The sequence below is a fragment of the Urocitellus parryii genome, chromosome X (assembly GCF_045843805.1).
Source record: "Urocitellus parryii isolate mUroPar1 chromosome X, mUroPar1.hap1, whole genome shotgun sequence".
Lineage (NCBI taxonomy): Eukaryota > Metazoa > Chordata > Mammalia > Rodentia > Sciuridae > Urocitellus > Urocitellus parryii.
The window spans coordinates 66737090-66753326 of record NC_135547.1 but is presented as its reverse complement, the minus strand read 5'-3'; the positions used below and the strand labels follow the sequence as shown (position 1 = coordinate 66753326).

The 16237-nt window shown below is 32.6% G+C and overlaps 1 protein-coding gene across 1 annotated transcript; it reads left to right on the top strand.

The window, feature by feature from the left end:
* Window positions 1-394: 394 nt before the first annotated feature.
* Tent5d (terminal nucleotidyltransferase 5D) lies at window positions 395-1567 on the top strand. Its single transcript, XM_026379889.2, has one exon. It carries the CDS (start codon window positions 395-397, stop codon window positions 1565-1567), a length of 1173 nt encoding a protein of 390 aa, XP_026235674.1.
* The last annotated feature ends 14670 nt before the right edge of the window (window positions 1568-16237 follow it).

Genomic DNA, 16237 nt, shown 5'->3' with positions numbered 1-16237 from the left:
CATGGCTTTTATTTTACTAGATTTAAACATAATCATGTAAGTTGAGAATTTATTTCCTAGTATTAGCTTGGTTTATGTTAAAGTTAACTGTGGGTTGGGTGTAGTGATGCATGCCTGTAGTTCTAGCAACTCAGACGTCTGAGGCAGAAGGATTGCAAGTTCAAAGCCAGCCTCAGCAATTTAGAGAGGCCCTAATCAACTTAGGGAAGCTTTGTCTTAAAATAAAAATTTAAAAATATAGGGGATATAGGTCAGTGGTAATGCTTAGCTGATATAATAAAAAGTAAGTCTGTTTTTAACTATTTCATTTACTTTAGTTATAACAGTGGTTTTAAGATGCTAATATTTCCTCTCAATGTTTTGCTTGCTCCCTAGTTGATCTACTGACTTCATAATGTCTGAAATCAGATTCAGCAATCTCACTTGGGAACAAGTTATAACACTGGATCACGTGTTAGAGGAAGTAATTCCAATTCATGGACGGGGAAATTTCCCCACACTGGAGGTAAAACCAAAAGATATCATTCATATTGTGAAAGATCAACTCATAGAGCAAGGAATTATTGTTAAAGATACCAGATTGAATGGTTCCACAGCAAGTTACATACTTGCAAGCCATAATGGAATCATCTATAAAGATCTGGACATAATTTTTGGTGTTGAACTTCCAAGTGATCAGGAATTTCAGGTAGTTAAGGATTCAGTTCTAGGTTGTCTACTTGACTTTTTACCAAAAGGTGTAAAAAAGGAAAAGATTACCCTAAAGACCATGAAAGAGGCTTATGTGCAGAAGATGGTCAAAGTTTGCAATAAGCATGATCGTTGGAGTCTCATCTCTCTTTCAAATAACACTGGGAAGAATGTAGAATTAAAATTTGTGAATTCACTCAGACGACAATTTGAATTTAGTGTAGATTCCTTTCAAATCCTTTTGGATCCCATGCTAGACTTCTACAGCAACAAAAGTGCTAAGCTAGCCAAAGAATTCTATCCTGTTGTTGTAGCTGAAAGTATGTATGGAGACTTCCAAGAAGCAATGAATCATTTGAAATACAAGCTGATATCTACCAGGAAACCTGAAGAAATTAGAGGTGGTGGCCTTTTGAAATATAGTAACTTGCTGGTTCGTGACTTCAAGCCAGCTTGTGAAGCAGAAATCAAGACCCTGGAACGTTATATGTGTTCTAGATTCTTCATTGATTTTCCTGATGTAGGAGAACAACAAAAGAAAATTGAATCATACCTCCGCAACCATTTCATAGGTGAAGAAAAGAGCAAATATGACTACCTTATGACCTTGCGTGAAGTTGTGAACCAAAGCACTGTTTGTCTAATGGGACATGAAAGAAGACAGACTCTCAACATGATCACCCTTATGGCTTTAAAAGTACTTGGAGAACAGAATATTCTACCCAATACAGACAATGTAACTTGCTTTTATCAACCTGCTCCATACTTAGTTGCTGAGGGAGGGTATCCTGTTTATTATGTAACATCTGGGCCACCACCCATTTTCTTCCAGCCATATCATGCATTGCACTTTCATGTGCCAAATGGTATGGTTTAAGAAATGCAGATACAATAGAAACTTTGCTTTAACTTAATACCTCTTAAAAGCAAAGTTTCTGAAGTCTACAAAATTCACAAGATCTGGTTTTATTTTTTGTGCCGTTACCAACAAATTTCCATCAATTATTGTTTATACCACCATAGTAAACACAATGTCATCTGTGAACTGACAGCTTTAAATGCTTTTTGAATGTTATTGACTGGTTTTAACTTTCAAATGTTATGGACCAATTGAAATGATTTTCAGATCTTGCTGACGACTTAAGACTTTCAAATTTGCTGTGACAAATACATTTGAGATGCCTGCATCTTTGACTAAAATGTAAGAACACCGCTCAAGTTTTAATTCTGAGGTACAGTGAAGACAAGTGTCAAATTTTTGTATTCAATCAATTATTTTATTATACTCCATTTTTTTCTAGTGAGTAATACCATCGATGAATTCTCAGTACTTAATAGAAATGTGTAAATTTAAAGACAACAGATTCAGAAGATATTAAAGCCCTGGACTTTGTAAGAATTTATTTTGTTTCCCAATTAAATTAGTTTGGGTTCAAACTCTGGCTTTAGTTTGAAAAAAAACACTGGAAAATTGGTTCTAAAAATATTGGAATTAGTAAATTATCATTTAAAAACAAGATACTTAACCAATTTGTCGTTTAGAAAAATAATACCGCCCAGGTGTACAATCAGTGCTGTGACTGGTTATGTAGGATTCCTTCTCTTTTTTTTTTTTCCTGAAATAACTTGAAAAGAATGAAATTCTCTGAATGTTAAACCTTTCTGTCATCATCTGTTAAAACAAAATTCTGAATGGCAAAAAGGAGAAAAAAAAAGTGGCAGCGGTTTTTACCCGTGTCATTTACAATTTGCCCAACATCTTAATATATCTGGAAACATTCACTTTTAGTAAGTGAAAGTTTTTTTCTTTATCACTCAATGAAGCATTTTCTTCATTTTAACATTACCAAAGGTTTCTAATATGCCACTCAAGTGCCTCCTAGGGTTAGACTTTACATAACACTGTAATTTATTCAGTGATTGCATATGTTTACAATATATCTGAATATCTACTCATTTTATATCAGATATGCCACTAGCAAATCTGCCAGTGGGGATTCAAAATGAATATCCTTTGCATAATGAAAATGACCCATGGCCAGTATTATTTGGATGATAGAAGGGGAACTGACCTGGAAGTATCATTAAGACCATCAGAAAACTTCTATATTTCTACTTGCTTCTGATTCTGAATTTTTTCTGAGTTTTCATCTCAGTTTTATTGACCAACAAAAGTTTATACATCACAACAAGTCCTAACAGTTATATTCTGAGAATTTGTCAATATTTTAACCTGTCTTCTCTGTATTACAATACAGAACACAAGAAGTACACCTTATATGGCATTTTCAAATAATATTCAATATTTCTGACATTTTATACCAGAGCAATATATTTTTAAATAATTGTATTATGTCATCACAGAACCCTGAGGCTTTAAAACAAATGGACTTTGTCCCTTTTGGGACAAATAAAGAATTTATAAATAATATATTAAAAAGAAAATTCAGCAATCTATACTTTGTATTGACTAATGATGATTGATCATTCTTTCCCAAATATACTCTTTACTTCGAAGTTAGTAGAAATGCATGTACATAAGACTAAAGGTATTTATCAGTAACAAAATATAATTCCAAAATATATAGGAAAATGTTTAAGAATAAAAAAACTATGTTAATGATGTCAATGGTGAAGGTTCAGTATTTTCCAAAGTGACGTTTTATAATGAATAATAGAATTCTTATGATGTTTAGAAACATCCCTGTGTGCTCCTATAACTGCCTTTAGTCTTACTGGGAATTAAGACTTTTGTCTTCCTTAAAAAAGTGATTTCTTCATGGTATTTGCTAAAACTTTAAGTCATAATGGAAGAATAGTCTGATATCTTTATTTTTTCTCCTAACACATCAAGCATGTATTTCTCTTGGGGAGAAAAGTTCAAAACTGTTATGTAAGATTTTCTCAAGAGAGAATCTTAACATATTGAATGGGAATGACATAATAGAAGAGAAAGCTCTGGATTTATTTCTCATGACTTTTTGTTTATAGATACTATCACTAAATTAGGCCTTCCTTTGTCCCCAACTAACCAGAAAAAATAAATTATTTATCTTCAATTATATATGAGTGTCTCCCCAGGATTAGGCTAATTTCCTTGAAAAGCAGTGTTATCTCATTCTGTTCCATTAGGATAATAAATGGGAAACTTTTACATCAGTCAATTAATGCAATCTTCATCTAAAGGAGTTAATAGAAATTAGTACTTAAAACTTCACTCTAGAGCATGTGTCATCCCATTACTAGAGAGACTACTTACTCTGTGACCATTTCATTTTGTGCAAATCCAGGAGTGTTTTTGTTTTAAAAAGCCTTTTTTTCCCAGAAGCTTAACCCAAAACAAAAAAAAGAAAAATCTATATGGTGAGATAAATTTGGTATCTGCTGCAGATAAACATTCTTTTAAACCAGAATATTCTTATATTTCACAAACATCTACACATTATTATCAAAGTTCTACTAGTAGGGTTATCTCTAACTTAAATTTAGAAGTATTCTTGTAATAGTGACTTATGTCCAGTTTAATCAAAGAAAATTGAAACAGAAGGATTATCTAGTTTGGGCAAATAACCCAGCTGAATTCAAGACAAAATTACAGAGCTAGAATAGTTGTGAACTGCACCTCCAGCAAACTAGGAAAGTATCCGGTACCCAAATTCCATTTTCTTATATAAGTAAGATCCTACTAAATTTAGCTTCCAAATTATAAAGGGTCTTTAAAATTTGTGTTGAAAATCACTTTTTGTTTTAGGCATTAATAAAGATAGTATGTAAAATGCTTTAGATATAATAAAAAGTTCTTTCAGTCAGTGTATTATTTGAAGGATTTCAACTTTAAAAATATGGAAAGGTAAAACATAATTGAGAAAATTAAAGTTTTAAAGTTTGTAATTCTTTTCAAAGTTATATTGATTTAGGAAAATAACCTTTCACTTCATAGAATATTTAAGAAATATTTTATATATTAACATTTAAACAAGATTTGAAGGTGCATGTGAAATCAAATTGATAAACATTCTCATGAAAATGACTTTTGCAAGGCATAAAACATTTCAACTTACTGTGCATTCCATTTGCTTTACCATTATAAAACATATGTAATGATGTTTTGTTTTCAATTGTGCTGTCCTTTATAAGGTTATATTCTTTATACAATTTCATAGTTTATGTAATGGGTGTTGGAAATTGTATTGCATATCTGCTGCTTCTTTTTTGAACATTTATTCAGCATGTTTAACTAAAAGTAGCAAATTTGTCAGACTGTCAGTATATTGTTGTTAGTTGCTTTCTTTAGAAAACAGTTTTCCCTGATTTTTGCAGGTTTGAGCAAAAACATACCATTTGGAATATATAATGTTTGGATAGCAGTTTAGCATGTAACTGGTAAACTTTGAGCTTAATATGTGACTTTTAAAATTGCTTTATTATGAGAGTGTGCAAATATTATTCACAAAATTTTGGCATTTAAAGTAGTGCTACATGGATTGCATTAGTGTTTGAAACTAGAACATCAGCAGCAGCAACAACTTTTTGTTTAGCTGTAACCCTTGAAAGAGCAATGGATGATTTATAGATGAATACTATGTGCATGTGCTTCCTTTGACCATTCAAAAAGATAAACCTCCCTATCTATAAAAATAGTACCATATGGATAAACCATTTCATACCTCAGAACAAAATAACGAACTCTTGTCAATGCATAAAATGTCCTAATGGAGAAATGTCTTGAAATGGCCCTCTTTGCCAGCTATTCTTAGAGTTCCCAAATTAAAAGTGATAGGTTAAATAAACCAAGGAATATAATTTAATGGTAATTTATGACAACTTATTCTAGGACTGGTGGTAGACTTTGAACCATTCTCTAAAATGTTAATTAAGTAATCTACTTTATATTATAAATAGATATGATCCAGGCATACTTAGTCATTTGACTCAACTAATTAATCCAGAAACATGGGAATGATTGTTGTTTTAGCATTGGTACATCTCTGGAGGTTTTAGTAGGAAAGATTGTTCTTGAAAATGACAGCAGAGTGTAGTATGAGTATTCTAATATCCTATTCATCAGTTTCATTCTTAGAGAAGGACAAAATAAAGTTTTCTATAAAAAGTGGGACTTTAATACCACAAGAAAAATTATAAAGATGATATAATGTGCTTGTAATATCAGAGATTAAAAATTTCTGTATGATCATTTTAGCCACCAGCTAAATTTTCATTGAAATATAAATTGATATTTGATAGTAATTGACTTACATTTTCTGTTTTAAAAGTTTTAAAAAATATTCACCTTCCCCCAATAAAATTAGAGTCAACACAAAAATATATTAGCAGATGCTTATGCAAATAAAATTGTGAATTATTGTATAAGTCTTATATATGATCTCTTTGAACAAAGGATCTCTGTAAATTATGTTACTTCTTGTTTTGTGAGTTTTGTAGAAAAGCTTTGGGACACTGAGGATTAAATGCCTTCAAAAACCAATGATTGCAGTGAACTCCAATTAGCTGTTGTCAAATAACTACTACAGCTCCATATTTTCTGTGAAGCAAAATGCTTTCAGATACTATCATCAGGTAAAAAGTGTAAATTATAACAAGTTTTTGGATTAAATATTGACTTAATTTGAGAGCAACTTAATACATATTTAAAGTGAAAGGCAATATTTTCTTCCAGGTAAATAATACATGTACTGAAAGAGAACCTATGCCAGAGAAGTTAAAGTTATCTGATTTAGAAATGTTAAGGACCATATTTAATATATTGCAAATAGATTTATATGAAATTATGTGCCCGTTTCTAAGTTAAGGAGAATACCCTGTAAACGAGATATATAAATCCTAGCAATCTTGACAGTTTCCAAATGAGAGCATGCAGTCTATTTTCCTGAAGAGCAAGAGTTTAGCTGATTTTAAATTTATATTTAACCTATGTTCAAAAGTACAATATTGCATGTATTAATGGAATACCATGCCAAGTTTTGAGACAGGTACAAATTGCATAATATTTAAATTGGGTCTAACTTGCTTATCTCCTAAATATTTGACATTTCTTTATGGTGCAAAATTTAAAAATAATTTCTTCTAGCTTTTTTAGGTATTAATTATCATTTGGGTATTAATATTTTTAGGTATCAGTGCATTATTTTTGTTTATAGTCACCCTTCTGAAGAGAACAACCTTTTAATCATGTTTTTCCTCCACCTTTTCCTTGTATATTAAATGACACTTCTCTGTTCTCACTGTGATTATATGCAAAAAATTAAGAAAAATCTGGGGAAGTTTATTAACATTTATATTATCAAAAGGTAAAATTGCACTATTTCCAATTTTAATTCCTAGTTAAGAGAGATATCATGATTATTGAGTCAGGGAAGATTGTGTTCCTAGATGGTCCCATTCTATAAAAAACAAGTATCAATATATATGTATAGCAGATAATTCAATTTCAGGATCCTCTGACTTTTCAAGGTTACCTAGGAATTTTAAAAGCACAGTAAATTAGAAGCCATGATTTTAGAGATAAAAATTCACTTTTCAGTTCTGGAACTCTAGGCAACTCTGAATGTGAAGAAATCACCTGATTGGCTTATTGTTTCATTCAGTTTAGAGTGGTGTAAATTATGAACTAATTTATCAGTGAGTAGTAGTCCTTTTAACCATTGTTATATGCTATTACATCATTTTTTAACGAAAGTTTTATTTCAGCTTATAAGACAAAAAACATTTATACTTTTCCAAAAACAAAAACCAAATTTCGGTTTGAATTTAATATATAACATTATGTCAAACACATGAAATTTTAAAATTCGTACATAATTAATATTACATTAAAACAAAACTATTAATAGATATCTTCATAAATTATAATGTAATGTCACACCTATTGAATAACTAAAGTTCAGTATATTATATGTATTTCATTCTATTTTAAGTGTCTTTCATTAAAGACAGGAAATAATCTGTTGAATTATCTAAATCTTCCTGATCGCAATCTATTAACATTGGATGATATTGCCTTATAACTATGTTTTCAATTTCCCTTTAAATTCTTTAACCCAACTTAGTTTTCCTTTTATTAGATGACTTATGCTAAACCATAAGAAGACATGTCAAATAATGACTGTTATGTATGATATTTTGCTGTTGTAAAACTCATCCCATATATCTCTAAAAATGGTATTCACTTTATATCCATACATTGTCAATAGATTTAATTGAAAATTAACATTCACTTTGGAAACTTGTGGCAAAATCTTTAATCTCAGATATTTCCCATTTAAACTGAGTGAAATCAGTGTTAGTAACTTTTTCTCCTAGTTTGAAAGGTATAAACAACTACAAAATTCTTTCTTTAAAGTTCATCTGTGTGGTAAGTAAATGTCTCAACCTGCACAAAAAAAGAATTAAAGCAATTATCCAGAAAATTCAAACCAGAAATATGTAACTTAGACTATGCTGTGAATAATGAAAGATGAAAATTAATTATTTATGGTCCACATTATTGAATAATTGCATTTGTCCATATAAACTAGATCAAAACTATTGGTTATGATAAAAAATTCTGTAGTACCATTTAATGAGACATAAAACAATTCATCTGTTGAGAATAAATTTAAAGTTAGAAAGTCTGACTTCAGACCTAAGAAAACAAATTACATTCATGTGTATTTCTCTTAAAGATATGTTTCAAGTTTCAGTAAATTCACATACAGATGTTTATCATTAAAGAAAATACCAGTGAAAAATATTATAGTCAGAGTGGGAAACTAAGTAGTAAAATCTCAGTGTAGTTGCCCAGAATACAGTAAAATTGCTTATGTGATTTTCTACATTATTATATCAAAAAGAATGATCTACATTTTAACATGAAACAATTCAGCTTTTTTGGAAATCAGTAAATGTAAATGTAGTTATAAAGTTTTTATGTGCCTTTTTAATATTTATATTTTAGATTTAAGTGGACATGATATCTTTATTTTTATGTGGTGCTGAGGATCAAACCCAGTGCCTCATGCATGCTAGGCAAGCACACTCTTAGGTGCCTTTTTAGTCTTATAGTCCACATAACCAATTTTTGTCTTTGAATGAAAAATTTTGAAGAACTTACTGTGTTTCTGTAAATGAAATTCATAAGAATTTACTGTGTTTCTGTAAATGAAAATATTCAGGCATATTTAAGATATGTATCTAAGATATGTTTGAAATATCAAAGGTTGATTGAAATGTGGATCTTTGCTTTAATGCTCACAATATGTTAAATCACAATAGTTTCTTTACTGTTATACTGTTTTGAGACTTGAATTGTACTACTTTAGAAAATGTATTTTACTGTTGGCAAAAGTTATGGTATATGAACAGTGAAGAATTCTTTCCGCGCAAACTATTTTGAATTGGTTATATAATGATTATTTACCATTTATTAGTTATAGGTCTTATGCCTGTATCATTTGCTTTGTTTTGTGCTTTTGTGCAGTATGTGGAGTAAGAATTGTAAATATTATAAGGTTAAAATGAGTTCTGAAATAAAATCACTGAAACATACAGTGAGGTGCCAACTACAAAATGGGTAAATGCCTATTATTTCAAATAGTATCAAATTAATTCTTTACAGTGTGTTTCAAAAAAGTATGTAGCAATTTTTTTCTTGGAATTTGTATAGAATCATCATTGATTTCATTAGAGGTCATACACATGGAACATGGCAACAGACTGACCATCTAAATATTATGACTGTATAATTAATTTAATTTTACCATTTATAACAGATTAACCAACAAATAGCACCAACCAAAAGATAACACTATTCACATAGCCTAATTATATACTTGGTTTGTATATACTCATTTCCCTAATTTCACTTCATTTTATATTGGTAAAGCTTTCTCTCCCTCGAATAAGTAGTAACTACAACATTTGCATAGACACATTGGTGGCAAAATTACTAAAATGGCAAATTGAGAGAAATATGTCAAAAATATATTACAAATATTTGAATCTAATTTCCTGTACACACAGAAACATCCACATCACAAGTTTAGTATAGCCAGATATTGTAGTACTCTCTATATACTGATTGCATATCATATGTGATCTCTCTACAGAATGCAAAATAGTTTTAAATATAGGCTTTATTAGAAGAATAAGAACTAGAGAAATAGTAATTGGAGAGATATCACAATACTCAGTATAGTTTATTTGAAGCTTAAATATCTTTAGCAATAGTCTAGTCTTGCTGAAAAGTATAATTATCAGAAATACGCAGTAGTATGTCAGTAAATACACTTATAATAAAGATGAGGTATTTTCGTTACATAATTCAAATTACCAGATGACTAAGGCTTGAAGAAAAATAGGTATTTATAATAAAAAATCACAATGACTCATCAACACAATTGAAAATTTTTTTTAATCTTTTAAAATACAAAGATAAGTTATGCCTTGTTGAGTTCTTCAAACATTGCCATAATCCCTAGATACAGTCTACACTTACATAAAAATAGGCACTTTTTTAAATTTTATTTTTTATTGGTTGTTCAAAACATTACAAAGCTCTTGACATATCATATTTCATACATTAGATTCAAATGGGTTATGAATTCCCATTTTTACCCCAAATACAGATTGCAGAGTCACATCGGTTACACATCCACATTTTTACGTAATGTCATATTAATAACTATTGTATTCTGCTGCCTTTCCTATCCTCTACTATCCCCCCTCCCCTCCCATCTTCTCTCTCTACCCCATATACTGTAATTCATTTCTCTCCTTATTTTTTCCCCATTCCCCTCACTACCTCTCATATGTAATTTTGTATAACAATGAGGGTCTCCTTCCATTTCCATGCAATTTCCCTTTTCTCTCCCTTTCCCTTCCACCTCATGTCTCTGTTTAATGTTAATCTTTTCCTCCTGCTCTTCCTCCCTGCTCTGTCCTTAGTTGCTCTCATTATATCAAAGAAGACATTTGGCATTTGTTTTTTAGGGATTGGCTAGCTTCACTTAGCATAATCTGCTCTAATGCCATCCATTTCCCTGCAAATTCCATGATTTTGTCATTTTTTAGTGCTGCATAATACTCCATTGTGTATAAATGCCACATATTTTTTTTATCCATTCATCTATTGAAGGGCATCTGGGTTGGTTCCACAGTCTAGCTATTGTGAATTATGCTGCTATTAACATTGATGTGGCAGTATCCCTGTAGTACACTCTTTTAAGGTCTTCAGGGAATAGTCCGAGAAGGGCAATAGCTGGGTCAAATGGTGCTTCCATTCCCAGCTTTCCCAGGAATCTCCATACTGCTTTCCATATTGGCCACACCAATTTGCAATCCCACCAGCAATGTACAAGAATACCCTTTTCCCCCACATCCTCACCAGCACTTGTTGTTGTTGTTTGACTTCTTACTGGAGTGAGATGGTATCTTAGGGTGGTTTTGATTTCTATTTCTCTGACTGCTAGAGATGGTGAGCATTTTTTCATGTACTTGTTGATTGATTGTATGTCCTCCTCTGAGAAGTGTCTGTTCAGGTCCTTGGGCCATTTGTTGATTGGGTTATTTGTTATCTTATTGTTTAATTTTTTGAGTTCTTTGTATACTCTGGATATTAGGGCTCTATCTGAAGTGTGAGGGGTAAAAATTTGTTCCCATGATGTAGGCTCCCTATTTACCTCTCTTATTGTAATTTCTCTTGCTGAGAAAAAAATTTTTAGTTTAAGTAAGTCCCATTTGTTGATTCTTGTTATTAACTCTTGTGGTATGAGTGTCCTATTAAGGAATTTGGAGCCCGACCCCACAATATGTAGATCGGAGCCAACTTTTTCTTCTATCAGACGTGGAGTCTCTGATTTGATATCAAGCTCCTTGATCCATTTTGAGTTAACTTTTGTGCATGGCGAGAGGAGGGGATTCAGTTTCATTTTGTTGCATATGGATTTCCAGTTTTCCCAGCACCACTTGTTGAAGATGCTATCCTTCCTCCATTGCATGCTTTTAGCCCCTTTATCAAATATAAGATAGTTGTAACTTTGTGGATTAGTCTCTGTGTCCTCTATTCTGTACCATTGGTCCACCCGCCTGTTTTGGTACCAGTACCATGCTGTTTTTGTTACTATTGCTCTGTAGTATAGTTTAAAGTCTGGTATCGCTATACCGCCTGATTCCCACTTCCTGCTTAGAGCTTCTTTTGCTATTCTGGTTCTTTTATTTTTCCATATGAATTTCATGATTGCTTTATCTATGTCTACAAGAAATGCTGTTGGGATTTTGATTGGCATTGCATTAAACCTATAGAGAACTTTTGATAATATCACCATTTTGATGATGTTAGTTCTTCCTATCCATGAACAGGGTATATTTTTCCATCTTCTAAGATCTTCTTCTATTTCTCTCTTTAGGGTTCTGTAGTTTTCATTGTATAAATCTTTCATGCCTTTTGTTAGGTTGATTCCCAAGTATTTTATTTTTTTTTTTTTGAGGATATTGCAAATGGGGTGGTTTTCCTCATTTCCAGTTCAGAAGATTTGTCCCTGATATACAGGAATGCCTTTGATTTAGGTGTGTTGATTTTATATCCTGCCACTTTTCCTGAATTCATTTATTAGTTCTAGTAGTTTTTTGTAGACCCTTTTGGGTCTTCTACATATAGAATCATGTCTTCTGCAAATAGTGATAATTTAAGTTCTTCTTTTCCTATTTTTATGCCTTTAATTTTTTTCGTCTAATTGCTCTGGCCAGTGTTTCGAGAACTATATTGAATAGAAGTAGTGATAGAGGGCATCCCTGTCTTGTTCCAGATTTTAGAGGGAATGCCTTCAATTTTTCTCCATTCAGAATGATGCTAGCCTGAGGCTTAGCATAGATAGCTTTTACAAGGTTGAGGTAAGTTCCTGTTATCCCTAGTTTTCCTAATGTTTTGAACACAAAGGGATGCTGTACTTTGTCGAATGCTTTTTCTGCGTCTATCGAGATGATCATATGGATCTTATCTTTAAGTCTATTGATGTGGTGAATAACATTTGTTGATTTCCGTATAATGAACCAGCCTTGCGTCCCAAGAATGAAACCTACTTGATCATGGTGCACGATCTTTTTGATATGTTTTTGTATACGATTTGCCAGAATTTTATTGATGATTTTTGCATCTAAATTCATTAGGGACATTGGTCTGTAGTTTTCTTTCCTTGAGGTGTCTTTATCTGGTTTGGGAATCAGGGTGATATTGGCCTCATAGAATGACTTTGGAAGTTCTCCCTCTTTTTCTATTTCCTGAAATAACTTGAAAAGTATTGGTATTAATTATTCTTTAAAGGTTTTGTAAAACTCCGCTGTATACCCATCTGGTCCTGGGCTTTTCGTGGTTGATAGTCTTTTGATTGCTTCTTCTATTTCATCCATTGATATTGGTCTGTTCAAATTGTGTGTATCCTCCTGACTCACTCTGGGAAAATCATATGACTTAAGAAATTTATCAATGTCTTCACTATCTTCTATTTTATTGGAATATAGGTTTTCAAAATAATTCCTAATTATCTTCTGTATTTCTGTAGTATCTGTTGTGACGTTGCCTTTTTCATCCCGTATGTTAGTATTTTAAGTTCTCTCTCTTCTTCTGTTCGTTAGCATGGCTAAGGGTCTGTCGATCTTATTTATTTTTTCGAAGAACCAACTTTTAGTTTTGTCAATTTTTTCAATAATTTGTTTCTATTTCGTTGATTTCTGCCTTCTGGTACATTTGTTGTTGTTTTGCTCTTCCTTTTCTAGGGCTTTGAGATGAAGTATGAGCTCATTTATTTGTTGGTTTTTTTCTTTTTTTGAGGAATGACCTCCAGGCGATGAATTTCCCTCTTAAAACTGCATTCATTGTGTCCCATAGATTCCGATATATTGTGTCTGTATTTTCATTTATCTCTAGGAATTTTTTGATTTCCTCCTTTATGTTTTCTGTAACCCATTGATCATTGAGTAACATATTGTTCATTTTCCATGTGATGTAGGATTTTTCCTTCCTTCTTTTATCATTGATTTCCAGTTTCATTCCATTATGATCAGATAAAATGCATGGTAGTATCTCCACCCCTTTATATTTACTGAGGGTTGCCCTATGGCATAATATATGGTCTATTTTTGAGAAGGATCCATGTGCTGCTGAGAAAAAAGTATATCCACTTGATGATGGTTGATATATTCTATATATGTCAGTTAAGTCTAGGTTATTGATTGTGATATTGATTTCTATAGTTTCTTTATTCAACTTTTGTTTGGAGGATCTGTCCAATGGTGAGAGAGGTGTGTTGAAGTCACCCATAATTATTGTGTTGTGGTCTATTTGATTCTTGAACTTGAGGAGAATTTGTTTTATGAACATCGCAGCACCATTATTTGGTGCATAAATATTGATAATTGTTATGTCTTGTTGGTGAATGGTTCCTTTTAAGAGTATATAATGTCCTTCCTTATCCCTTTTGATTAACTTAGTGTTGAAGTCGATTTTATTCGATATGAGGATGGCCACCCCTGCTTGCTTACGAGGACCGTGTGTGTGGTATATTTTTTCCCAACCTTTCACCTTCAGCCTATGTATGTCTTTTCCAATCAGATGTATCTCCTGGAGGCAGCATATTGTTGGATTTATTCTTTTATCCATGTTACCAGTCTATGTAGGTTTATTGGAGAGTTTAAGCCATTAACGTCTAGAGTTACTATTGATATATGGTTTGTACTTCTAGCCATGTTTGATTATTTGTCTTCTTTTTTAATTTAGTTTGTTTCTCCATGATTAGCTTTCCCCCCGCCCTCTGTCTTTACTGAGGCACTTCCCACTGATGGTTTTGGTTATTGTTTTTCATTTCTTCCTCGTGTAGTGTTTTGCTCAAGATGCTTTGCAATGCTGGTTTTCTAGCTGCAAATTCTTTTAATTTTTGTTTATCATGAAAGATTTTTATTTTGTTGTCATACCTGAAGCTTAATTTTGCTGGATACAAAATTCTTGGTTGGCATCCATTGTCTTTCAGTGTTTGAAATACGTTGTTCCAGGATCTTCTCGCTTTCAGTGTCTGTGATGAAAAATCCGTTGTTAACTTTATTGGTTTACCCCTGAATGTATTCTGCCTCCTTTCTCTTGTAGCTTTTAATACTTTCTCTTTGTTCTGTATATTGGATATCTTCATAACAATGTGTCTTGGCGTTGGTCTACTGTGATTTTGTGTGCTTGGTGTCCTATATGCATCTACAATTTGTATATCCATTTCCTTTTTTATTTCTGGAAAGTTTTCTATAATTATTTCATTCAGCAGGTTGCTCATTGCCTTGGTTTGAACCTCTATACTTTCCTCTATCCCGATGACTCTTAAGTTTGATTTTTTATGTTATCCCATATGCCTTGGATGTTTTTCTCGTGATTTTTTACCAGCCTTTCTGAGTTGGCTAGACTCTTTTCAAGATGATATATTTTGTCTTCATTATCTGAAGTTCTGGCTTCTACTTGCTCCACTCTGTTAGTGATAATCTCATTTGAGTTTTTAATTTGGTTTATACTTTCCTTCATTTCTAGAATTATTGTTTGAGTTTTTTTTTATAATCTCTAACTCCTGATAAAGATGCTTAAGTTCTTCTTTTATCTGTTTATGTAATTCATTTTCAATGTGTTCTTTCACTGTTTGAATTTGCTGTCTCATATCCTCTTTAAGGTTCCATTCCATCTGTCTGAGGTATTCCTTGAGTTCTTTATTTGACCATTTTTCTGATGCCTCTAGGTTCCTCCTGAATATTTAGGCTGTCCTGCATTGTTTGTACTCCTTTTCTTCCTTGCTTTTTCATGCTGCTCATGTTACTTCTTGTTCTGTTTGACTGCTGAGTTACTGTTTACTCCTATAAATTTATTTGATGCTTGGAAGGAAAGGTATTAGAAGGGAAGTGAAGAAGTCACTAAAGAGAATGAGAATAAGCAGGTAGAATTCAAGGAAGGGGGAATAAGGAAATTGAAAAGAAATGAAAAGACAAAAGAAAGAAAATAGAAAATAAAAAGGAATAAAAAATATAAAAATATAAAAAAATGAAAATGAAAAAAAACCCAAATAAAAAAATTAATAAATGCAGTCTTAGAGTTTGATTAACTTCTCTTCCAGTAGGTAGAGCTGTGCCCACTGGGCCAAGCTTCTCGTCTCAATACGCGGGAACCAATCACTGTGTAGCAGCTCCTCCTCCCAGACTGGGCGGGTCTCGAATCCTGAGTGCCTAGGGCCTTCTCTTGTGTCTAGTCACTTCCCCACTTTTCCTTAAGCCAGGCCCCGCTCACCGGTGACGCTCACCACAATACTGGCTACACGCCAGGTCTGCAGCTCCTGGGAGCCGTATTTTCATGAACGACTGGGCACACTCTCCCTGTTTGCCATTCCCTCAGACCCTACATTTGTAGAGCTTGGGGCTGAGAACTCTCAGCGAATTTTGCTTGCCCTCCAGTAGCCACGCCCTCGGTAGCTGGTGCAAGAGACCTCAGTTGTCAGAACTGGTGGGAGCGGTAGCCTGGAGTTCTGTGCCGTGG